This window comes from Balaenoptera physalus, assembly GCF_965194825.1.
Source record: "Balaenoptera physalus genome assembly, chromosome: 9".
Taxonomy (NCBI): Eukaryota; Metazoa; Chordata; class Mammalia; order Artiodactyla; family Balaenopteridae; genus Balaenoptera; species Balaenoptera physalus.
The window spans coordinates 65,004,974-65,031,397 of record NC_138888.1 but is presented as its reverse complement, the minus strand read 5'-3'; the positions used below and the strand labels follow the sequence as shown (position 1 = coordinate 65,031,397).

Here is a 26,424-nt window from a genome sequence, read left to right as displayed (position 1 = left end):
AATATGAGTTGAATTTTATCCTTTTGCCTGTGAATATCCAGTTTTCTTAACACCATTTATTGAAGAGACTAGGCTTTCCCCATTGAGTATTCTTGTCTCCCTTATCAAATATTCATTCACTGTATATGCTTGGGTTTATTTCTGGACTCTTGATTCTGTTCGGTTGGTCTATGTGTCTATTTTTATGCCAGTACCAGACTGTTTTGATTACTTTTGGTGTCTATCCAAAAAAATCATAGACATTTTAGGATTGTTTTGCCCTTCTGTAAAAAATGCCATTGGAATCTTGATAGGGATTGCACTGAATCTATAAATGGCTTTGAGTATGGACCTTTTAACAACATTAATTATTCCAATTCATAAAACATGGGATATCTTTCCACTTGCATGTGACTTCTTTAATTTCTTTGATCAAGCTCTTGTAATTTTCAGCATACAGATTTTTCACCTCTGTTTTGTGCTGATCCCAGCCTATTGATAGTGTTGGTCTTGGCTAGAAATACCAGGGTTGGGTGCTTACCTGGGCCTGAGGCAAGCTCCCCATAGACTTTTCCCCTTTTGGAACCAATGTTGTGGCTGGACCAGCCCTTGTGGTTCTTATTATGACTGCAAGATGCCCTCAGCAGTTAATATCAAGACACTGTGAAACAACAGGGTTTATTACTCACAGGTCTTGGAGAGTACGTGGCACACCTGAGACCACACAGTGAGACCTCAGGCGGAATGAGGGCAGGTGGGGAGAGAGAGAGAACACACACACTCAGGCCTGGGAGCTCTGCTTTTATTGGGGTCAATAGTGGGGGCCTATGGTTTCGTGGGTTCATTATTTATTGGTGAATTTAAAGAATAAGATCAGGAATTAAAGTTCAAGAAGAGAAAAACAAACAGCCAACAGTCAGTTATCTAAGTGAATCAAAGATCTCTAAAACAAGCAAACTTTGGTGCAGTAGGGGTGAGGTGGATGTGGTGTGAAGCCTGGCTCTTACCTAGTCATGTAACTGGCAGTGTGTTTAGTCAAGAGAGCTGTCTTTGAATTGGATTCCTTAGCAATCAGAGCTTAAGTGAGGCACTTGCATTATGATAAAAAACAAAAAATAAACAAAAAACTGTCAGACACTTACACTACAACCTCCTTGGTTAAATTTATTCCTAAGTATTTTATTATTTGTGATTCTGTTGAAATGGGGTTATTTTATTTATTTCTTTTTCAGGTAGTTTGTTGTTAGTGCATAGAAGCACAGCTGATTTTTTTATGTTGATGTTTGTGTCCTGCAACTTTTTGTAAATTCACTTTTTAGTGTCAACAGTGTTTTGGTGGCATCTTTCGGGCTTTCTATGTATAAGATCATATCACCTGCAAACAGAGACACTTGTACTTCCTCTTCTCCAATTTGGACACCTCTTATTTATTTATTTTTTTTCTTACATAATTGCTCTGGCTAGAACTTCCAGTACTGTGTTGAACAGGAGTGGTAAAATGAGCACCCTTGTCTTGTTCCTGATCTTAGTAGGAAAGCTTTTAACATTTAACCATTGAGTGTGATGCTATATATGACCTTTATTATGTTGAGGTCTGTTTCCTCTATACTCACTTTGTTGAGAGTTTTTGTCATAAAAGTTTATTGCTTTTGCTGCATCCCATAAGTTTTGGTATTTTGTATTTTCATTTGTTTCAAGGTAATTTTTTATTTCCCTTCTGATTTCTTCTTTGACCCATTGGTTGTTCGGGAGTGGTTGTTTAATTTCCGCACATTTATTATTTTTTCAGTCTTCCTCCTGTTACTGATCTCTAGTTTCATACCGTTGTGGTTGGGAAAGATACTTGGTATGATTTCAATCTTGTATTTGCTAAGGCGTGTTTTGTGTCCTAACATATAATCTATCCTGGAGAAAGCTACAGGTGCACTTGAGAAGAATATGTATTCTGCTGCTGTTGGGTGAAATATTTTATACATGTCTGTCAGGTCCATTTGGTCTAAGCTATAGTTCAAGTCCAACGTTTCTTTACTGATTTTCTGTCTGGATGATCTTCCAATAGTTTAAGTAGGGTATTGAAGTCCCCTACTGTTATTGTCTATTTCTCCCATTCTGCAGTGTTTGCTAAATATATTTAGGTGCTCTGATACTGGGTGCATATATAATTGTTATATTCTCTTGATGAATTGATCCCTTTATCATTATGTATCTGTCTCTTGTTAAAGTTTTTGACTTAAAATCTACTTTGTCTGATATAAGTATAGCAACCTTCTCTCTTTTGGGTTCCATTTGCTTGGAATATCATTTTCCATCCCTTCATTTGGAGCCTATGTGTGTCCTTAAAGCTAAAATGAGTCGCTTGTAGGCAGCATAAAGTTGGGTCTTATTTTTTAATCCGTTCAGCCATTTATCTCTTTTGATTGGAGAAGTTACTGCATTTACATTCAAAGTAATTTTGATAGGCATGGATTTACTATTGCTATTTGTTTAACTGTTTTGTAGCTGTTTTGTAATTTCTTTGTTCCTTCTTTTTTCTGTTACTCTCTTCCTTTGTGATTTTTTTTATAGTGGTATGTCAATTCTTTTCTTAGTATTTTTTATATATCTACAATAGGTGTTTGCTTTGTGGTCGCCATTAGGCTTACAGAAAACGTATTATATTTACAACAATCTATTTTAAGTTGATAATAACTCCAAACACATACTAATGTTCTACAATTTTCTATCTCCTCATATATTTTGGTTTTGATTTCACTTTTCATCTATATATACTGCATATCCATTTACAAATTATTGTTTTATAGTTATTTTTAATACTTTTGTCTGTAACCTTCATACTAGACTTGTGATTTACTCACCTTCATTACCCACCTTCTCTTTGATTTTATTCAGTTTTATTATGTGTCTTGGAGTTAGATTGTTTTGAGTTGAAATTTTGGGGTGACTTATTACCTTCATGAACTTGGATATTGAAAATATTGAAATCTGTCCCCAGATTTGGGAAGTTCGTATTATTTCTTTACTTTTTTTTTAGTTTGATTTAATTTCTATATTTAAAAATTTTTTTTTAACATTTTTATTGGAGTACAATTGCTTTACAGTGGTGTGTTAGTTTCTGCTGTATAACAAAGTGAATCAGCTATACATATACATATATCCCCATATCTCCTCCCTCTTGCATCTCCCTCCCACCCTCCCTATCCCACCCCTCTAGGTGGTCACAAAGCACCGAGCTGATCTTCCTGTGCTATGCAGCTGCTTCCCACTAGCTATCTATTTTACATTTGGTAGTGTATATATGTCCATGCCACTCTCTCACTTCGTCCCAGCTTACCCTACCCCCACCCCGTGTCCTCAAGTCCATTCTCTATGTCAGCGTCTATATTCCTGTCCTGCCCCTAGGTTCTTCAGAACCTTTTTTTTTTTTTTTTTTTAGATTCCATATATATGTGTTAGCATATGGTATTTGTTTTTCTTTCTGACTTACTTCACTCTGTATGACAGACTCTAGGTCCATCCACCTCACTACAGATAACTCAATTTCATTTCCTTTTATGGCTGAGTACTTATCCCACTGTATATATCCCATTGTATATATGTGCCACATCTTCGTTATCCGTTCATCTGTCGATGGACACTTAGGTTGCTTCCATGTCCTGGCTATGGTAAATAGAGCTGCAGCGAACATTGTGGTACATGACTCTTTTTGAATTATGGTTTTCTCAGGGTACATGCCCAGTAGTGCGATTGCTGGGTCGTAAGGTAGTTCTATTTTTAGTTTTTTAAGGAACCGCCATACTGTTCTCCATAGTGGCTGTATCAATTTACATTCCCATCAACAGTGCAAGAGGGTTCCCTTTTCTCCACACCCTCTCCAGCATTTATTGTTAGTAGATTTTTTGATGATGGCCATTCTGACTGGTGTGAGTTGATACCTCATTGTAGTTTTGATTTGCATTTCTCTAATGATTAGTGACGTTGAGCATCCTTTCATGTGTTTGTTGGCAATCTGTATATCTTCTTCGGAGAAATGTCTGTTTAGGTCTTCTGCCCATTTTTGGATTGGGTTGTTTGTTTTTTTTTGATATTGAGCTGCATGAGCTGCTTGTATATTTTGGAGATTAATCCTTTGTCAGTTGCTTCATTTGCAAATATTTTCTCCCATTCTGAGGGGTGTCTTTTTGTCTTGTTTATGGTTTCCTTTGCTGTGCAAAAGCTTTTAAGTTTCATTAGGTTCCATTTGTTTATTTTTGTTTTTATTTCCATTTCTCTAAGAGGTGGGTCAAAAAGGACCTTGCTGTGATTTATGTCGTGGAGGGTTCTGCCTTTGTTTTTGCTAAGAGATTTATAGTGTCTGGCCTTACATTTAGGTCTTTAATCCATTTTGAGTTTATTTTTGAATATGGTGTCAGGCAGAGTTCTTATTTCATTCTTTTACATGTAGCTGTCCAGTTTTCCCAGCACCATTTATTAAAGAGGCTGTCTTTTCTCCATTGTATATTTTTGCCTCCTTTATCAAAGATAAGGTGACCATATGTGCGTGGGATTATCTCTGGGCTTTCCTGTTCCATTGATCTATATTTCTGTTTTTGTGCCAGTGCCATACTGTCTTGATTACTGTAGCTTTGTAATATAGTCTGAAGTCAGGGAGCCTGATTCCTCCAGCTCCGTTTTTCTTTCTCAAGATTGCTTGGCTATTCGAGTTCTTTTGTATTTCCATACAAATTTTGAAATTTTTTGTTCTAGTTCTGTGAAAAATGCCATTGGTAGTTTGATAGGGATTGCATTGAATCTGTAGATGGCTTTGGGTAGTATAGTCATTTTCACAATGTTGATTCTTCCAATCCAGGAACATGGTATATCTCACCATCTGTTTGTATCATATTTAATTTCCTTCATCAGTGTCTCACAGTTTTCTGCATACAGGTCTTTTGTCTCCTTAGGTAGGTTTATTCCTAGGTATTTTATTCTTTTTGTTGCAGTGGTAAATGGGAGTATTTCCTCAATTTCTTTTTCAGATTTTTCATCATTAGTGTATAGGAATGCAAGAGATTTCTGTGCATTAATTTTGTATCCTGCTACTTTACCAAATTCATTGATTAGCTCTATTAGTTTTCTGGTTGTGTCTTTAGCATTTTCTATGTATAGTATCATGTCATCTGCAAACAGTGACAGCTTTACTTCTTCTTTTCTGATTTGGATTCTTTTTATTTCTTTTTCTTTTCTGATTGCTGTGGCTAAAACTTCCAAAACTATGTTGAATAATAGTGGTGAGAGTGGGCAACATTGTCTTCTTCCTGATCTCAATTTTTCACCATTGAGAACGATGTTGGCTGTGGGTTTGTCATATATGGCCTTTATTATGTTGAGGTAAGTTCCCTCTATGCCTACCTTCTGGAGGGTTTTTATCATGAATGGTGTTGAATTTTGTCAAAATCTTCTTCTGCATCTTTTGAGATGATCCTATGGTTTTTCTCCTTCAATTTGTTAAAATGGTGTATCACATTGATTGAATTGCGTATATTGAAGAATCCTTGCATCCCTGGGATAAACCCCACTTGATCATGGTGTATGATCCTTTTAATGTGCTGTTGGATTCTGTTTGCTAGTATTTTGTTGAGGATTTTGTGATACTGGCCTGTAGTTTTTTTGTGTGTGTGGCATCTTTGTCTGGTTGTGGTATCAGGGTGATGGTGGCTTCGTAGAATGAGTTTGGGAGTGTTTCTCCCTCTGCTGTATTTCGGAAGAGTTTGAGAAGGATAGGTGTTAGCTCTACTCTAAATGTTTGATAGAATTCACCTGTGAAGCCATCTGGTCCTGGGCTTTTGTTTGTTGGAAGATTTTTAATCACAGTTTCAATTTCAGTGCTTGTGATTGGTCTGTTTATATTTTCTATTTCTTCCTGTTTCAGTCTTGGAAGGTTGTGCTTTTCTAAGAATTTGTCCATTTCTTCCAGCTTGTCCATTTTATTGGCATATAGTTACTTGTAGTAATCTCTCATGATCCTTTGTATTTCTGCAGTGTCAGTTGTTACTTCTCCTTTTTTCATTTCTAATTCTATTGATTTGAGTCTGCTCCCTTTTTTTCGTGATGAGTCTGGCTAATGGTTTATCAATTTTGTTTATCTTCTCAAAGAGCCAGCTTTTAGTTTTATTGATCTTTACTATCTTTTCCTTCATTTCTGTTTTTATAAATTTATTTATTTATTTTTGGCTGAGTTGGGTCTTTGTTGCTGTGCACAGGCTTTCTCTAGTTGTGGCAAGCAGGGGCTACTCTTCGTTGTGGTGCACAGGCTTCTCATTGAGGTGGCTTCTCTTTGCGGAGCACCGGCTCTAGGCGTGCGGGCTTAGTAGTTGTGGCTCGCGGGCTTTAGAGCGCTGGCTCAGTAGTTGTGGCACACCGGCTTTGTTGTTCCGCGGCATGTGGGATCTTCCCAGACCAGCGCTCAAACCCATGTGCCCTGCATTGGCAGGCGGATTCTTAACCCCTATGCCACCACGGAAGCCCTCCTTCATTTCTTTTTCATTTATTTCTGATCTGATTGTTATGATTTCTCTCCTTCTGCTAACTTTGGGGTTTTTTTCTTGTTCTTTCTCTAATTGCTTCAGGTGTACGTTTAGGTTTTTTATTTTAGATGTTTCTTGTTTCTTGAGGTAGCATTGTATTGCTATAAACTTCCCTCTTAGAACCGCTTTTGCTGCATTCCATAGGTTTTGGGTCGTCGTGTTTTCATTGTCATTTGTTTCTAGGTATTTTTTGATTTCCTCTTTGATTTCTTCAGTAATCTCTTGGTTATTTAGTAGTGTATCGTTTAGCCTCCATTTGTTTGTATTTTTTACAGGTTTTTTCCTGTAATTGATATCTAGTCTCATAGCATTGTGGTCGGAAAAGATACTTGATATGATTTCAATTTTCTTAAATTTACCAAGGCTTGATTTGTGACCCAGGATATGATCTATCCTGTAGAATGTTCCATTTGCACTTGGGAAGGAAGTGTAATCTGCTGCTTTTAGATGGTATGTCCTATAAACATCAATTAAGTCCATCTTTTTTAAAGTATCATTTAAAGCTTGTGTTTCCTCATTTATTTTCATTTTGGATGATCTGTCCATCAGTAAAAGTCGGGTGTTAAAGTCCCCTACTATTATTGTGTTACTGTCAATTTCCCCTTTTGTGGCTGTTAGCATTTTCCTTATGTATTGAGGTGCTCCTATATTGGGTGCATAAATATTTACAATTGTTATATCTTCTTTTTGGACTGATCCGTTGATCATTATGTAGTGTCCTTCTTTGCCTCTTGTAATAGTCTTTATTTTAAAGTCTGTTTTGTCTGATATGAGAATTGCTACTCCATCTTTCTTTTGATTTCCATTTGCATGGACTATCTTTTTCCATCCCCTCACTTTCAGTCTGTATGCGTCCCTAGGTCTGAAGTGGATCTCTTGTAGACAGCATATGTACAGGTCTTGTTTTTGTATCCATTCAGCCAGTCTATGTCTTTTGGTTGGAGCATTTAATCCATTTACATTTAAGGTAGTTATCAATATGTATGTTCCTATTACTATTTTCTTAATTGTTTTGGGTTTGTTATGTAGGTCTTTTCCTTCTCTTGTGTTTCCTGCCTAGAGAAGTTCCTTTAGCATTTGTTGTAGAGCTGGTTTGGTGGTGCTGAATTCTCATAGCTTTTGCTTGTCTGTAAAGGTTTTAATTTCTCTGTCAAATCTGAAGGAGATTCTTGCTGGGTAGAGTAATCTTGGTTGTAGGTTTTTCCCTTTCATCACTTTAAATATGTCCTGCCACTTTCAGAGTTTTTGCTGAAAGATCAGCTGTTAACCTTATGGGGATTCCCTTGTGTGTTATTTGTTGTTTTTCCCTTGCTGCTTTTAATATTTTTTCTTTGTATTTAATTTTTGATAATTTGATTAATATGTGTCTTGGCATGTTTCTCCTTGGATTTATCCTGTATGGGACTCTCTGCCCTTCCTGGACTTGATTGACTATTTCCTTACTCATATTAGGAAGTTTTCAACTATAATCTCTTCAAATATTTTCTCAGTCCCTTTTTTTTTCTCTTCTTCTGGGACCCCTATAATTCGAATGTTGGTGCATTTAATGTTGTTCCAGAGGTCTCTGAGATTGTCCTCAATTCTTTTCATTCTTTTTTCTTTATTCTGCTCTGTGGTAGTTGTTTCCACTCTTTTATCTTCCAGGTCACTTATCCATTCTTTTGCCTCAGTTATTCTGCTATTCATTTCTTCTAGAGAATTTTTAATTTAATTTATTGTGTTGTTCATCATTGTTTGTTTGCTCTTTAGTTCTTCTAGGTCCTTGTTAAACATTTCTTGCATTTTCTCCATTCTATTTCCAGGATTTTGGATCATCTTTACTATCATTACTATGAATTCTTTTTCAGGTAGACTGACTATTTCTTCTTCATTTGTTTGGTCTGGTGGGTTTTTACCGTGCTCCTTCATCTGCTCTGTATTTCTCTGTCTTCTCATTTTGCTTAACTTACTGTGTTTGGTGTCTCTGTTTTGCAGGCTGCAGGTTCATAGTTCCCATTGTTTTTGGTGTCTGCCCCCAGTGGGTAGGGTTAGTTCAGTGGGTTGTGTAGGCTTCCTGGTGGAGTCGTCTGGTGCCTGTTTTCTGGTGGATGAGGCTGGATCTTGTCTTTCTGGTGGGCAGGACCATGTCCGGTGGTGTGTTTTGAGGTGTCTGTGAACTTATTATGATTTTAGGCAGCATCTCTGCTAATGGTTGAGGTTGTGTTCCTGTCTTGCTAGTTGTGTGGCATAGGGCGTCCAGCACTGTAGCTTGCTGGTCGTTGAGTGGAGCTGGGTCTCAGCGTTGAGATGGAGATGTCCGGGAGAGCTTTCGCCATTTGATATTACATGGTGCCGGGAAGTCTCTGGTGGACCAACGTCCTGAACTCGGCTCTCCCACCTCAGAGGCTCAGGCCTGATACCCAGCCAGAGCACCAAGACCCTGTCAGCCACATGGCTCAGAAGAAAAGGGAGAAAAGGAAGGAAGGGGCAGAGGGAGGGAAGGAGGGAGGGAGGAAAAAAATAAAGTTATTAAAATAGAAAAAAATTATTAAAAATAAAAAACGTAAAAAGTAAAAAAAAAAAAAAAAGGGAGAAAGAAAGAAGAGAGCAACCAAACCAAAAAAGAAATCCACCAGTGATAACAAGTGCTAAAAACTATACTGGAAAGAAAAAAAAAAGGACAGTCAGAACCCTAGGACCAATGGCAAAAGCAAAGCTCTACATACAAAATCACACAAAGTAGCATACACATACACACTCACAAAAAGAGAAAAAGGAAAAATATATATATATAAAAAATTAAAAAAGGAAGAGAGCAACCAAATCAATAAACAAATCTACCAATGATAATAAACTCTAAATACTAAACTAAAATAAACATAAAACCAGAAACAAATTAGATGCAGAAAGCAAACCCCAAGTCTACAGTTGCTTCCAACCTCTACCACCTCAATTTTGGGATGGTTCGTTGTCTATTCAGGTCTTCCACAGATGCAGGGTACATCAAGTTGATTGTCGAGATTTAATCTGCTGCTCCTGAGGCTGCTGGGAGATATTTCCCTTTCTCTTCTTTGTTCCCACAGCTCCTGTGTTTCAGCTTTGGATTTGGTCCTGCCTCTGCGTGTAGGTCACCTGAGGGCCTCTTCTGGGAAGTCTGAGGTCTTCTGCCAGTGTTCAGTAGGTGTTCTGTAGGAGTTGTTCCACATGTAGATGTATTTTTGATGTATTTGTGGGGAGGAAGGTGATCTCCATGTCTTACTCCTCTGCCATCTTGAAGGCCATTATTTCTTTAAGTAATCTTTCTGCTCCTTTCATGTTCAGTTCTGCTTCTGAGACTCCAGTAATGCTTAGATTGTTTCTTTTAATGATAGCCCATAATTCACTCTTTTTCATTCTTTTATCTTTTTCTCCTCTGACTGTGTGATTTCAAATGATCTGTATTTTAGTTTTTGTCAGAAAACTTGTAGATCTTTATTTCTTTAGGATTCGTCACTGAAGCTTTATTAGTTTCCTTTGGCAACGTCCTATTTCCTTCATTATTAATGATCCTTGTGGCCTTGCATTTATGTCTGTGCATTTGAGAGGCACCTCTTCTAGTCTTTATAGACTGGTTTCAGCAGGCATAGCCCTCCAGAGTCAGTCTGTCCAGAGATTCTGGGTGGGCCATCTGATCGTGTCCATGGGTGGACTTGCTGCGAGAGTCCTTGGGCAGGCACAGCTGGTGCCTGGGTCAGTAGATGGGCAAGCTTCATGCTTTGGTACATGGACACCAGCCCAGTGCCTGGATCTGCAGTTGTAGACCTAGATATCGACTCCACAGGAGCAAACCAGTACTGGGATTAGCTGGCAGCCAGGTTTGGTGGGACCAATCTGGAAGGTGGGGTTACTGAGGTCATCTTCATAGTAGGATGAGCCCGGAGCCTGGGGCTACAAGAGTCAGCCTATAACCTGAAGTCTCGGGTACTAGCCTGGGCCTAGCCTAGTGCCATGAGCCTGGGTCAGTGGGAGCTGGTCTAGAGTCTAGGTCTGTGGGTATTGGTCTGGCACTGGTGTGGGTCAAAAGTCTGGGTTCACAGGAGTTGGCCTGGCATATGGCCTAGCTGGGAGCCTGTATTCACAGGTGCCCACCTGGAGCTTCATGCCACAAAAGTTGCCCAGGGCCATGGGATCCAGCTGGCACTGGGGTGAGCCGGAGCTTAGGTTCACAGAAGCCCATCGAAAGCCTGGGGCCATAGGAGGCACCCTGGGCCATCAGAGCCAGTTGGCACTGGGGTGGGCTGGGAGCCTGGGATTGTTGGATTCCACTGATCTCCTGGTGTCATGGGAGCCACCTGGGGCCTCAGGAGCTGCCCAGGTCCTTAGGAGCTGTCAGGAGTGAGGGTGAGCTGGGAGCCTATGTGGAGCCTGGTGCCATATATGCTGCCTGGGGCTGCAGGAGCCACTGAGGCCACTGGAGTTGGCAGGTGCCAGGGTACATCAGGGGCCTGGGTTTGTGGGAGCATGCAGGGACCACCTAAGGCCCAGGGATCAGCCTGGAATTTGGTAGGCCTCCTCTGGGGTTCATGGTAAAGTCAAGCGCTCACTTCACTCTCCTTCTTCTCACACAGGGAGTGTCTGTCTTCACACCAGGCTGCCCAGGCTTGGGGAAAGGATGATGGAGGTAGTGTGAATGTATGCTTCTTACCCTTCTCAATCCATCTTTTCTCATTTTTGTGCTTCACCCACGTGCTGTAATCCCTCACCTTGAATCCTTCACTTTTATGAAGGTATTTTTGAATGCAGATAGTTAATCAAATTGATGTTTTTGTTGGGGTAGAGCTAGAAATTCCTATGCTGCCATAGGAATTTCTCTTGACACCTTTTTTCTAGCATTATTATTAATTCAATAAATATGTAAATATTTATTGAGAGTTACTGTGTTCCGAGTACTTGTCTAGGTATTATGGAACTAGCAGCCTTGGATTTATGTCAAACATTATTATATCCTCCTTATCTCATAAGTTATGTCTCATATTATCTGACAGATTATCTCTCTAGCTTTCTGTGCTATAGTCTGTATTATTTTGCAACATCCTTTTTATCCTACTCATTAATTCTCTTCACCTGTCTGCTTTTTTATAGAAAAATTCTTAATTTCAAACTAAAATTTTTATTTGTAGAAGTGTGATTTGATCTTTTTCTAACCTGCTTGTTATTTCCATCATCCTCTAGTTGCCTCAAGAAATATTATAGCTATTCGTTTATGATATCTTTCAGATTTAACTCTATTACTCTACTTGTTAAGGCTAAAAATGTACGAGTCACCATTGATTCTTTTTTGTTCACCCTACATCTAATTCTTGACTTCTCTTCGATATATATCCAGAATCTTTCCACTTTCTACCACTTCCACTGGTACCAGTCGGGTACACGTCACTATCATTTGTGCCTGGATTATTGCAATAGCCTCCTAACTCTTTACTTCTAAACTTGTTCACTGCCCCCCATCCCACTGTATTCTGAGCCTCAGCCAGAGTGAATGTTTTAAACGCTAATTCAGATTATGTTACTTCTGAGTTTAAAATTCCTGTCTGTCCCAATCTTTCTCAAGGTGAAAATCAAAATCCTTTCCATGGCTAACTCAGTTCTATACCATCTGGCACCTATTTCTTCACTTAACTCCAATTCTTATGTATTTTTTTCCTTACTCAGCTCCAGCTACATTGGCCTCCTTACTGTTCCTCAAACATGCCAGGCATGTTCTTATCTCAGAGACTGGCCCTTGCTTTTCTTTCTGGATGCTTGTCCTCTGGATATCTGCATGTGTATTGATTATCTACTGCTGCCTAGCAAATTATCCCCAAACTTAGTGATTTGAAATTTTAAATATTAGCTCTCACAGATTCTTTGGGTCCAAAATTCAGGGGCATCTTGGCTGAGAAATTCTGTCTCACCTTCTCATGGGATGCAGTAAGATGTTGGCTGGGACTGCATACATCCCATGTATTTATGTATCTACTGGGCCTGGGAGACCCAATTGCAAAGAGGCTGCTCACATGTATGGCAAGTTGGTGTTGGCTGTTGGTGGGAAACATCATTTCTTCTCCACGATAGCCTCTTCACAGGCTGGTTGAATGTCCTCATGACATGACAGCTGGATATCCCTAGAGAGTGATCTAAGAAGTCAAGATGGAAGAAGTCACACACTGTCTATTCTACAATATCAAGTCTTTGTAGCGTCACCTTCTCAGTAAGGACTTTGTTTGACCTCATGCATTTTTAACTGCAACCTGTCATCCTTGCTCCCTATTCCCTTTCCCCGTTTTTTATAGATTTTTGATTACACGTATAATCTTCCAATGTGGCAGAAGTTTAATTGCTCATTGTGTCTCTGGCTGTCTCTCCCCAGTGGAACATGAAGTCTGTGAAGAGAGGGACTTGGTTCTCCTTATTTCTGTATCCACAGTGCTGAGAAGACTGTCTGGCTCATAGTGAAAGTTAGTGTTGATCATTAGTTTCTGCCTTTTCAATCTGCTAATGTCTGCTTCACTGAGGTCTTTAATTCAGTGATTGTATTGTTCTTCTCTGTGTAGTTTCTTCTGGTTCATATTTTCCCTTTCATTGTCTGCACTACTGCCTTGACTCCTATAAAGAGACAATGAGTAAACATACTTTTTAAATGTTTAGGATTTTGTCAGAAAACCTAACTCTTCTGACTGCTCTTCTGAGTTACTCTCTTTTGAACTTCCATGTAATTTTTGTATACCCAGTGATTTTTCTATACTAGCTTCTCCTTACAGAGAACTCTCTTGGATCATTCTGCTCTGGTGTGAAATGGGACCTGTCAGAGGTTGTGAGACTGAGTCTTTCAAGCTGAAATGAAGGGAGAAGAATAAAGTTCCCATATATCATTTGTCAGTTTAGAGCTCTATTTCCAGAGGTTTGTAGAGAGAGACCAATGGGATAGGCTTTGCAGCAGGAAGCCTCCCTCCATTCAGAGACCACCTTTTTGTGTTTATCATGGCAGCCATTATTTGGCAGGGGTATTTCCAAGGATACACCGTGAGCGAGTGCCAGGGGATCAGACATGTAAGGCGGCAGACATGAACTGAGTACTTACTGAGTTTCCAGTGGGATCACATATTGCTGTCTTACTGTCCTAATACCCCGTTTGTCCTTCTGCATGCTGCTGCTAGCGAGTTCTTTTGGGATCTCCTCACTTATTTCCCAAGCGAGGTGTTCATCTGCATACAGACAAGCAGTTGTCTGTGCAGATTCTCCTTATGTAGAGAATTTTCTTAAAGTTTCTGGTGTGTGACTGCTATTCTTCCATGTTTTCTAATACTGGTACAGGATTTTCTCTGTATATATTGTATGTTTAGATAGTCATTTTAATATGATTTAGAGAAAAAGATGTGTGTATCCCATTCATTATTTAATCAGGAAATCAGCATGATACACTTAACATGAGGTGCTTAGAGTATCTCTGACCGTCCCATCCAAAGAAGGTCCTTTTTTTTTAATTTTGGGGCATAACCATCTATATTTTTCCCTCAGAGCACTTAAACAATTTTAAGTTATTTGACCATTTCTTTACTTATTCTTTGCTCTCTTTTATGTTGAAAGCTCTGTGTGGTTAGAAATTCTGTTATGTTTGTAGTTGTATCTCCACTGCCTAACATAGTGCCTGAAAATCAATAGTTTTAGACGAGATACCAGGGATATGAGATGAGTGAGGTAAACAGCCTGTGTAGTCTGTCAGGCCACAAACCTTCACAACTTTCAGCTTTGTGCCCATTTTGTGTTATTCATTTCTTAAAGGGGTTGGGAGAAATATGAAAATACAAGAAAATGCCTCTAACTTTAACTTTCAGGAACAGCTAAAGGAGTGAGTGTTATCACTGGCAAAATAATAAGATTTATGAACTAAATATATGTACCATTACAAAAATATAACAATAAACCTGATTGTATTTTCTGCAGCATTATTAAAGACACAGCAAGAAGAATTGGCATTTACTTGTACAGAAAAAACACAAACTGAAGTACAACTTCAGATAACTTCCCAGTAAGATCATTAATGACAGGAAAAATTGCCAAAGGGCATTACAGAATATTCTTTTTTACAGTAGCCTCTAGAAAAGGAGAAATACCAGTTAGGTGTTTCAGATTCAGCCTTTGTAAAGGCAAGTCATCTCTGAAAATTTCTTTTAGATGTAAAAATAAACCAGAGTAAAATATTTCAGACTTTTTTTTGACACAAGTTAAATGTAAGCCTAGAATAATTTGCTAAAATGTCATGAGAGGAAAAAAAAATTAGAATAATAGCTGCCTTTAAGCTTAACTATAGTATTTTCTTGTATCCGTGCTCAAAAAAATCACCCACCCCTGTTAGCTAACAGAAAACATTAAATCAAAAGGATTTAGGATCATGGCTAATGTTCTTTATGAGCTGCACGGGCCTAGGTATTGCAGCCCATATTTTACATATGTAATTCTGCTTTGGGACTACTTTCAAACCAATGTACAATATGCTGAATTAATAATGCTTTTAAGTATAATATATATGAAGAGAGTTTGAGAAACTCTTGATGGAAGGTGATATATATTTATGAGGTGCCAGATGTTTGCCTTTAAAAGTAATTTTTACTAACCCACACTATGGAGATTTGTATTGAAATGGTCTCTTTATGGTAGTATATTATTTAAAATATGTTCTGTGAGACCTAGGCACAATGGGGTGAATAAAAGAATAAGTATCTGTCTAAATTTTATGTATTTTTAAAAATTGGACCATTGGGGTACATTTTTTTAATGCGGGTGCAGTGGATTAGACAGAAAACAATAAAAGTTATATATTTCATGTACAACTGCAGGTGTTGAAAATGCACATATTATTTTAATATTTTATGGAGGTAATCATGATATCATATACTTGTATTTTTTTCTAGGTGTTCAGACACATCACATGAATTATTTTACATTTCGTAACTTCTCTGGAGGGAAGCAGAGACAAGTATTATTGCCCCATTTTACAGATGAAGTGCGTTATTACTAAATGGCCACTCTCTAAATGTCTTCAGAATATTTTCAAGCAATTTGTCAGGGATTTTTCCTCTGGCCTTCTGCATTGTGGAGGAAACTGGGCTGTTTCTGTTGCTGTTGATTGCCAGGGTCACCACTCCTCTGGTGACTGTCCCTGCCACTGTGACTGGGACACTCAAGAATGTGTTCACTTCTTCCCAAATAAAAGCAGAGTTCACATGGCAAATTGTTTTTTTTCCTGTGATTCCATTTAAAAAAATGTTTATTTTATATTGAAGTACAGTTGATTAACAATGTTGTATTAGTTTCAGGTGTACAGCAAAGTGATACAGTTATACATGTACCTATTCTTTTTCAAATTCTTTTCCCATTCAGGTTATTACAGAATATTGAGCAGAGTTCCCTGTGCTGTACAGTAGGTCTATTGCTGGTTATCTATTTTAAGTATAGTATGTCAACCCCAAACTCCCAATCTATCCCTCCCTCCCCACACACACTCCCCCACTAGTAACCATAAGTTCATTCTCTAAGTCTGTTTCTGTTTTGTAAATAGGCTTATCTATATCATTTTTTTTGATTGCACATATAAGTGATATGTGATATTTGTCTTTCTCTGACTTACGTCTCTCAGTATGATAATCTCCAGGTCCATCCATGTTGCTGCAAATGGCATTATTTCATTCTTTTTTATGGCTGAGTGATATTCCATTGTATAAATGTACCACCTCTTCTTTATCCATTCATCTGTTGATGGACATTGAGTTGCTTCCATGTCCTGGCTATTGTAAACAATGCTGTAATGGACATTGGGGTGCATGTATCCTTTCGAACTTTGGTTTTCCCTGGATACATGCCCAGGAGTGGAATTGCTGGATCACATGGTAGCTCTATTTTTAGTTTTTTTAAGGAACCTCCATACTGTTCTTCATAATGGCTCTACCAATTTATATTCCCACCAACAGTATAGGAGGGTTCCTTTTTCTCCACACCCTCTCCAGGATTTATTGTTTGTAGACTTTGTTTGGCCCTGCCACATGGCTGGCAGGATCTCAGTTCCCCGACCAGGGATCTAACCCAGGCCACAGCAGTGAAAGTCCAGAATCCTAACCACTAGGTAATCATGGAACTCCCATGTAGACTTTTCGATGATGGCCATTCTGACTGGTATGAGGTGATATCTCATTATAGTTTTGATTTGTATTTCTCTAATAATTAACAGTGTTGTACATCTTTTCATCTACCTCTTGGCCATCAGTATGTCTTCTTTGGAGAAATGTCTATTTAGATCTCCTGCCCATTTTTTGATAGGGTTGTTTGTGTTTTTGATATTGAGCTGCATGAGCTGTTTGTAAATTTTGGAGGTTAATCCCTTATCGGTTGCATTGTTCGCAGATATTTTCTCCTTTATTGTGGGTTTTCTTTTCATTTTGTTTATGGTTTCCTTTGCTGTGCAAAAGCTTTTGAGTTTAATTAGGTCCCATTTGTTTATTTTTTATTTCGATTACTCCAGGAGACGGATTGCAAAAGATATTGCTGTGACTTACGTCAAAGACTTCTGCCTGTTTTTCTCTAAGAGTTTTATAGTACCAGGTCTTACATTTAGGTCTTTAATCCATTTTGAGTTTATTTTTGTGTATGGTGTTAGAGAATGTTCTAATGTCATTCTTTTACATGTAGCTGTCCTGTTTTCCTAGCACCACTTATTGAAGAGACTGTCTTTTCTCCACTGTATATACTTGCCTCCTTTGTCATAGATTAATTGACCATAGGTGTGTGGGTTTATTTCTAGGCTTTCTATCCTGTTCCATTGATCTATATTTCTGTTTTTATGCCAGTACCGTACTGTTTTGATTACTGTAACTTTGTAGTATAGTCTGAAGTCAGGGAGCCTGATGCCTCCAGCTCCGTTTTTCTTTCTCAAGATTGCTTTGGCTATTCGGGGTCTTTTGTGTCTCCATACAAATTTAAAAATTTTTTGTTCTAGTTCTGTGAAAAATGCCATTGGTAATTTGATAGGGATTGCACTGAATCTGTACATTGCTTTGGGTAGTATAGTCATTTTGATGATACTGATTCTTCCAATCCAAGAACATGGTATATCTCTCCATCTGTTTGTGTCACCTTCAATTTCTTTCATCAGTGTCTTATAGTTTTTGGAGTACAGGTCTTTTGTTTCCCTAGGTAGGTTTATTCCTAGGTATTTTATTCTTTTTGATGCAATGGTCAATGAGATTGTTTCTTTAATTTCTGTTTCTGATCTTTCATTGTTAGTGTATAGAAATGCAACAGATTTCTGTGTATTAATTTTATATCTTACAACTTTACCAAATTAATGGATGATCTCTAGTAGTTTTCTGGTAGCATCTTTAGGATTTTCTACGTATAGGATCATGTCATCTACAAACAGTGACAGTTTTACTACTTCTTTTCCAATTTGCATTCCTTTTATTTTATTATTTATTTTTCTTCTCATTGCCTTGGCTAGAGTTGTAGTTCTCCATGTTTCTGCTGTCTGCCCCCCTGGTGGATGAGGTTGGTCCAGGGGCTTGTGCAGGCTTTCTGGTGGGACAGATGGGTGCCTGCCCACTGGTGGGTGGAGCTGGGTGTTGTCACCCCGTTGGTTGTTTGGCCTGAGGCATCCTTGCACTAGAGGCTACAGGCTATTTGTGGGGTCTGGTCTGGGTGGGAAAATGTCAGACTCCAGGAGGGCTCACGCCAGTGAGTACTCCCCAGAACTACTGCTGTCAGTGTCTTTGTCCCTGCAGTGAGCCACAGCTGCACACCGCCCGCCCCCCCACAGGAAACCCTCCAATATTAGCAGGTAGGTCTGGCCCAGGATCTTATGATGTCACTGCTTTTTTCCCTGAGTCCTGGTAAGCACGAGCCCTTATGTGCACCCTCCAAGAGTAGAATTTCTCTTTCCCCAGTCCTGTGGAATTCCTGTGATCGAACCCCAGTGGCTTTCAAAGCCAAATTCTCTGGAGGTTCCTCCTCCTGTTGCCAGACACCCAGGCTGGGGAGCCTGACATGTGGCTCAGAACTTTCACTCCTGTGGGAGAACTTCTGTGACATAATTGTTTTCCAGTTTGTGGGTCGCCCACCTGGCATATATTGGATTTGATTTTATTGTGATTGCTCCCCTCCTACTGTTTCGTTGTGGCTTCTGCTTTGTCTTTGGATGTAGCATGTCTTTTTTGGTAGGTTCCAGCAATTTTTTTTTTTTTTTTTTTTGTCGATGGTTGTTCAGCAGTTCGTTAGTTGTGATTATGGTATTTTCATAAGAAGAGGTGAGCTCATGTCCTTCTACTCCACCATCTTGTCTCCACCTAGCTGCTCCTCCACAGTGTGTCTTTCTGTAATTTGAGGAGATATTCACCAGAGGTTTAAGGTGGTGGAAAGATGCATTGGTCCTGGAGCTCTGGGCAGAGAGAGGGTCTCACAAACTCTTCCAACAAATGCCCCATCTTACATGTCTCCTGGCGGAGGGGCCCACTGTGCACATCCTGCCGCACTTGCACTATATGCTGCAGTTGGCCCCAATCTGTTTTTCTGGGACTTGGCGCTAACTTTACAACACTCCGCAGCTGGCCAATGGGCTCCACACTGTAAATTGTAATGAAAGTCTAGTAAACATTTGGGAAAGTAGGTGTATGTAAAAAAAAAAAAAAGTGAGTACTTTCAACAATTGCACAGGTCCAGACCCATCACAGAACCTCCTTATTGGCTTGCTTTCTGTCTTACTCCTGACCCGCTGCCAGAGGCCATGGCAATTCTTCCCTTCCTACATCTCAGAGTCAGATCTACTTGAGGCTCCAGGAAGACCAGAACAAATTTCTTTCCCTAATCTAAAATCCACTGCCATGGGTGCCAGAATTAACTTCTTCCCATTTATCTTAAAGGAAAGTCCACCCTCATCTATACAAGAGTATGTTGAATCTTAACACCAAATAACACCAAATTTATGCAGTAGTCAAATTCATTGTCTATTGCCTGGCTTATTTGTCTTGAATGACATCATGAATGTGACAGAAACAGCCTGGCCAGATGGGCCTGCACCCATGTCTATTTCTCGTTAGGGAGTTAGTATATAGTGACACTCAGTCTCACTTAAGGCTCCTGGTTTTTGTGACACACAATCCTTGCATGCAGGACAACAAACAACTCAGCAGGATCTAAAGTTCTAAGGCCATCAATACACTGGGACCCCGTTTGAGTCTCATATCAGTCATTGTATTCATTCACTCAATGACTGACTCATTAAACATTTATTTCAATGTTTTTTTATCCTTATATAAATTCATAGATTCATGGACTCTTTAAGAGTTGGAAGGTACCTCAGAAGTCTTTTCATTTTAACTCCCATTAAACACTGGTATCCCTTTATCCCCATAATGGACAGATTTTTTTCCTTCATTTGAACACATAAAAAAATGGAAAACTCACCGTTTTTCAGGCAGTTCATTTCACTGTTGGGCAGCCTTGATGGCTGTCAGGAATTCTCCATTATACCTGAAAACCTGCCCTTTCAGTCTTCTATACATTGGCTTATTTGGTGCTATCTCTTTACATATGTGAAGAGAAAAATAATGTGCCTTCCACCTCCCCTTCTTTTTTCCAGGCTAAAAACCTTACTTTATGGAAAGAGAAGAATCCGTTATTTCAGGCAGGGGGAGCAACACGACAAACATGCAGAGCAAACACCTTGTGAAATGAGCTCACAGCACTGGCTACAGCATGAAATTCATGAGGAGTGGTAAGAGAAAATAGAAAAGTTGGAAATGAAGATTGGGGTCTGATTGTGGGTAGTTGTGGGCAAGAGGTTCTTTGCTGTATTTATTAGGCAGGGTCGTGATATGATCAGAGAACTGCTTCTGCAAGAGTGATCAGGACATGACTAGATCATAAGTCCCAATTATATATGAATTTTTTTGTCAGTTCTTCCACATGTTAGCTTTTCCACATTCCAGTTCTTGTGTAATCCCCTTTCATTGAGTGTAGGCCAAACCTTGTAGCTAGATTCTAACCAACAGAAGACAGTATAAGTGCTGGGCTGTCACTTTGGTTACACAAGATTGTGACTTCCATCTTAATAGCAGACTCTCTCTATTGCCTTCTCAGCTTGCATGGTTTCATGAAGCAAGTTGACACCTTGGAAATGTCCACATGCAAGGAACTGAGAGTTCCCTCTGGCCAACTACCAGTGAGAAACTCAGGCCCTCAGTCCAACAGCTTGCAAAGAACAGAATCCTGCCACCAACCACCTGAACTTGGAAGTGGATATTTCCCTAGTTAAGCCTTGAGATAACTACATTTCGGTGCAGATCAAAACAATTCAGAAAACCTAGAAAAGTTACAAAAGGATTTACTTAAAGGCATCAGAGAACTTCAGCAGCTACAAAGACTAAAAAGAGTAAGATTCCAACAAGGGGATACATTTATGGAGGAGAGCTAAGGACCTGAGCATCCTTGCAGGCATTTGTTGGTTGTAGATTTGAGACAACTAAGTAAACCTGCATATAGTGTTGCTACTAGGGGGACAGAGTGGCCAGGAGAGATTTTGCAGGTCACACAGCACTGGGTTAACAGAATGGGAGGTTTCAGGGAGCTCAAATATGGCTGTTGTCCCCCTCAGTGTATGTCCTGAGCTCTAAACCTGCACAGAGCTGGAGGTAAAGAACTAAGACCAAAGATAAAATGCCTAATAAATCAAGGGACTATATTGGTTTTGAATTGGAAGACTAATTATTGTAACTATGTCAATTTTTCCTGAGCTTATCTAAGGATTCAATGCAATTCCGACCAGAATCCTTAAGGGTATTTTTTAGGAGAAATTGATAAACTGGTTAAAAAATAAATATGGAAATGCAAAAAAAATCTGAAACAGAAGTATAAAATTGGAGAATGTACACTAACAGATACCGAAACTCAAGAACTATTATAAAGCTATAGTAATTAAGACAGTGTGTATTGGTATAGGAACAGATATCTTGTGTCAACTGTATATCCATAGGGGAAAAAATGAAATCTAGCACTTACCTCACACTTATATAAAAGCCAATTCCTGGTGGATTATAGTTATAAATATGAAAAGTATGGCAATAAAGTTTTAAAAGATAATATAGAGGGAAATCATCTTGACCTTGGGAAAGAGAAAGACTTCTTATATTAGTTATAAAAGTGATAACCATAGAAAATAGACTGAGAAATCAGATTAAAATAAAAACTACTGCTTATCAGAAGGCACCATTTGAAGAATAAAAATGCAAGCTCCCCTGACCCCCACAAATAGGTGGTATGATTTTAAACACGTACAGCTAAGAAAGGGTTTGTATCCATACATTCTAAAGGAATACTACAAATCGATAAGGAAAGAACAAATCCATAGATTTAGTGGCAGGACTCGGCCGTGAAGTCAAATAAGACTCAACCACATTAGCCGTCAGTAAGTTAACCCCCCTCTGAGATACCGCTCTTCCCGTGGAAGAAGGGCTAAAGTTTAAGATAGCAAAATTGGGTGAGGATGTGGGACAGTGGGAACTCTCATACCCTGCTGTTGGGTGTGTAAATTGGTGCAACCACTTCAGAAAACATTTTGTCATGATACACCAACATTGGAAATATGAGGACTTTTTGATACAGAAATTCTAGTTGAAGGTTTGTACTAATTAGAAATACATAAATCTGAGTACTAAAAGAATTTTAACAATAATAACCATAAGAGCCCCAACTGAAACTACAGATTAATGAAAATGAATCTCCTGAATAGAATGTGGAGCCAAGGATGCCAGGCACAAAAGAACGTCATCTGTATTGTTGGATTCATAAGAGTTCAAAGGCAGAGAAATCAAAAACTATTGTGTTAAAAGCAGGAATATGGATCAACAAAAAGAAAATCCACAGAATGGGAGAAAATATTTGCAAATGAAGTGACCAACAAGGGATTAATCTCCAAAATATACAAACAGCTCATGCAGCTCAATATCAAAAAGAACAAAAAACCCAATAAAAAAATTGGCAGAAGATCTAAATAGACATTTCTCCAAAGAAGACATACAGATTGCCAAGAGGCACATGAAAAGATGCTCAACATCACTAATTATTAGAGAAATGCAAATCAAGACTACAATGAGGGTATTACCTCACGCTGGTTAGAATGGCCATCATCAAAAAATCTACAAACAATAAATGCTGGAGAGTGTGGAGAAAAGGGAACCCTCCTACACTGTTGGTGGGAATGTGAATTGGTACAACTGCTATGGAGAACAGTATGGTATGGAGATTCCTTAAGAAACTAAAAGTAGAGCTACCATATGATGCAGCAATCCTACTCCTGGGCATATATCTGGAGAAAACCATAATTCGAAAGGATACATGCACCCCAGTGTTCATTGCAGCACTACTTACAATAGCCAGGACATGGAAGCAACCTAAATGTGCATCCACAGAGGAATGGATATTACTCAGCCATAAAAAAGAACGAAATAATGCCATTTGCAGCAACATGGATGGACGTAGAGATTATCATACTAAATGAAGTTAAGTCAAAGAAAGACAAATATCATATGATATCACTTACTTGTGGAATCTAAAAAAAATGGTAGAAATGAATCTACTTACAAAACAGAAATTGAGTCACAGATGTAGAAAACAAACATGGTTACCAAGGAGGAAAGGGTGGGGGAGGGATAAATTGAGAGATTGGGAGTAACATACACACACTACTACATATAAAATAGATAACTAATAAGAACCTGCTGTATAGCACAGGGAACGCTATTCAATACTCTGTAATGACCTATATGGGAACAGAATCTAAAAAAGAGTGGATATATGTATATGTATAACTGACTCACTTTGCCATACAGCAGAAACTAACACAACACTGTAAATAAACTACACTCCAATTAAAAAATTAATTTAAAAAAGTAGGAATATGGGTTACTTTGGGGGATGGGGTAGTGGAGAAGGGAAATGATTAGGAGGGGACAGAAAAAGGGCTTTTGAGTGATGGTGTTTCTATTACTGCAAAACTTAGCAGTTTAAAATAATTATTATATCAGTTTCTGTGGATCAGGAATCAGGGCACAATTTAGCTGGGTGCCTCTGCCTCAGTGTCTTTTGTGAGGATGAAATTAAAGCATCAGTCAGGACAGTCCTTTCAAGCATCAACTGGGGCTAAAGTATCTTATGCCAACTCACTAATGTGGTTTTTGCAGACCCCTGAAATTTGCTTCCAAGCTCACTCGTGCAGGTCTTTCCCCAGGGCTGTCTCATGACTTTGCAGCTGACTTGCATCAGCGTGAGTGATTTAAGGGAGAACAAGAGAAGGAATGCCAAGAGGGAAGCCATGTCCTTTGTATTATCTAATCTCAGAAGTGACACTCCATCACCTCTGCCTCATTCTTTTTGTTGGAAGCAAGTCTAGCCCAAATCATACAAGGGCATGAATAAACGGGAAGCAGGTGTCATTGAGGTCCATAGAGCTTGCCTGCCAGAGATGGCAATGGTCAATTTCTTGACTTTGGTGGAGATTATGTAATGCTTAAGGTTATTCATTGGACTGTACATGTTCTGTGCATTTTTCTATAATATGTTATCTTTTACAATAAAAATATTTTTAATTAAAAAAAATACAGTCATAGAAATTTCTTCAGGCTTCATGTCCCTGATTCCTTGAATGGAATCAAGATGCTATACAACTCCAAAGAATCTCTTACCCACTCATTTAGATATATGGACTGTTTTAAGACTATTTAGGAACTTTAACTAAGGATCCCACTTACAAACAGGTAAGTCCACCAGTATTCAAAATAAAAACTGATAAATTAAATTGAGCTGATCTTTTATCAATACATGGAAGCAATTGTTCTTGAGACCCTATTCAAACATTTCTTTCTTAGCATGTTTTTTAGCTGCTTGAGGACAAATTCTACTTAAGAGAAAGTCTCAAATATGCCACAAATGCCACTCTCAGTATGAACTTAACTTTTCGAATCATAATACCTTAATTACAATTTTCTAAATTTCTTTAAAGAATTCTTTCTATTTCATAGAAATGCCAATACTGATTGAATGGGAAAATAAAAACTTCAACTAATCATATATTTTGCCATATATAAAGATAAACATTTTCATTAGTACCTAAACATGAATATTATGCTTTAATGGAAATATCAACAGTGTGCATAGCATTAATAGAAAAATCAATCATTAAATTTGTACTAGTAGTCCAATAACAATACACATATATAAATTCTTTCATGAATAAAAGAGGAGCAGCTTACACTTTAAACGTACTGCTCACTCATTCCTTGACAAACTTGACAAATGGCACAGCCCAGCCAGTCAACCTGCCCTTCTTGATGGGAAGGAACACAGAAGTGAACATAGATATGAAAAACTTCTGTCACTTTCCCTCAAGTGGAGAAATCCAGAGGGAACTTGAGAACAGGTTAAGAAGTACCAAAGAAAAATACAGTGTTTCTTTTCTGTGTAATCCTTTACTATAAGTAAAAATCATTAAATACCAAGATTTATAACGATATATACAAATAAAGTACATCAAACTTGACTTTTTAAAAGTATATATTAAATCATGAAATCTAAATCCTTAGATTTTTAAGAAGAATTTCACAGTAATAACATTAATAAGTATGTGTCAGTTATTTAGCTATTCTTTCTCTTGACTCCAAGCCCATCCTTCTAAACCATGATGCTGGGGTGGAGACCTTGCAGACCACACTGCCAGCTGCTACCTGATAGTTTCCACCAACAGGGTCACAAGAAAGGGCCTGGAAGGCTGGAGAGGAAGAAAGGGCTTATTCTGTCCTCTTTGCTTGCTGGTCCTGACAGATGGCTCAACAACAACCCTTCACCCTGGCAGTGGCAGTTGATTCCAGTGCCTGTTTTTGTGCCCACTGCCAGACCCCTCAGAAGTGCAAGGGACATGGCTCCCAGGCCCTCCACCCACCTCTCATTGTTCCCCAGCCCCAGAGCTGGTGGTTACTTCCAACAGATACTGTCTCTGTGTTACCTCAGTATTTCCTTTTTATAGTTCCAGTTCTCTAACATATGTTTAAGCAATTTCATATACTGACTTCTCTGTGTTCACATAGCAAATATGGTTTCTGTTTTCCTGACTGGACCTCCACTGATACAGCAGTCTACACAAGAATTCATCGTTATATAATTATTACAAAATTGCATTATGGCCATATGTGATCCTATACCATGATTTACTGAAGAGGAAACTGTTTTTCCTCTGCCAGTTTAAATGAAAATAATTCCACTGGTTTAAGAAGAAAAACACTGATTACCATTTAGATTTTTGGAAGTCTACATACAAACAATTTCTGGACTCTAGACCCATGTAAGTGCTCCATAAAATTACAAGAAGTCATGTTTGCTAGATAGTAAGAATAAACTTCAGCTAAGATTATTAATATGCATCCTTCTAAGAAGTCCTATTGCCATACCATGCATGAAAAAAAATAAATCATCTGTATATGTAATACAAATTAAGAGCTTTTTCTATCCTTAACAATGATAGAAAAAATAAAAGTATACTAATTTATTTTTGGTATTCATCAAAACAATTATTCAAAAACTACAAAAATACTTGGCAGCTGACCAACCTAAATACCATGTTTAATTGGAAATTATTTTTGAAAAATACCAATAAAAAGTTTGTTTCCATTGCATTAATATGCATTTTTCAAAATAGTTTTAAATGGTTGTAACAAACCATTACATACATATATCTGATGAGAAGGTGAACGCCTGTGAAAAATGTTTGTCATAGAGGTCCAGAGACAGTACACACTTCAATTTTTTAATAGAAATTACTTTCTACCTATGATTCACAACTTCATATTTATGG

At 38.4% G+C, this 26,424-nt stretch overlaps 1 protein-coding gene across 9 annotated transcripts in view; it reads left to right on the top strand.

Moving 5' to 3' along the window:
• LOC309667148 (uncharacterized protein) overlaps positions 1-21,275 on the top strand; it is a 116,763-nt gene extending 95,488 nt beyond the window's left edge. For 3 of the 9 annotated variants that reach the window (XM_082475475.1, XM_082475477.1, XM_082475476.1), the window contains 4 exons: positions 11,129-11,181; positions 14,484-14,568; positions 20,164-20,298; positions 20,664-21,275. In XM_082475475.1, coding sequence (XP_082331601.1) covers positions 11,129-11,181; positions 14,484-14,568; positions 20,164-20,298; positions 20,664-20,838 — 448 coding nt within the window. In that variant the 3' untranslated portion in view covers positions 20,839-21,275. Of the gene's footprint in view, positions 1-11,128; positions 11,182-14,483; positions 20,299-20,663 lie in introns of all 9 variants that reach the window. The other 6 variants (XR_014267551.1, XR_014267553.1, XR_014267554.1 and 3 more) reach the window with 4 other exon arrangements.
• The last annotated feature ends 5,149 nt before the right edge of the window (positions 21,276-26,424 follow it).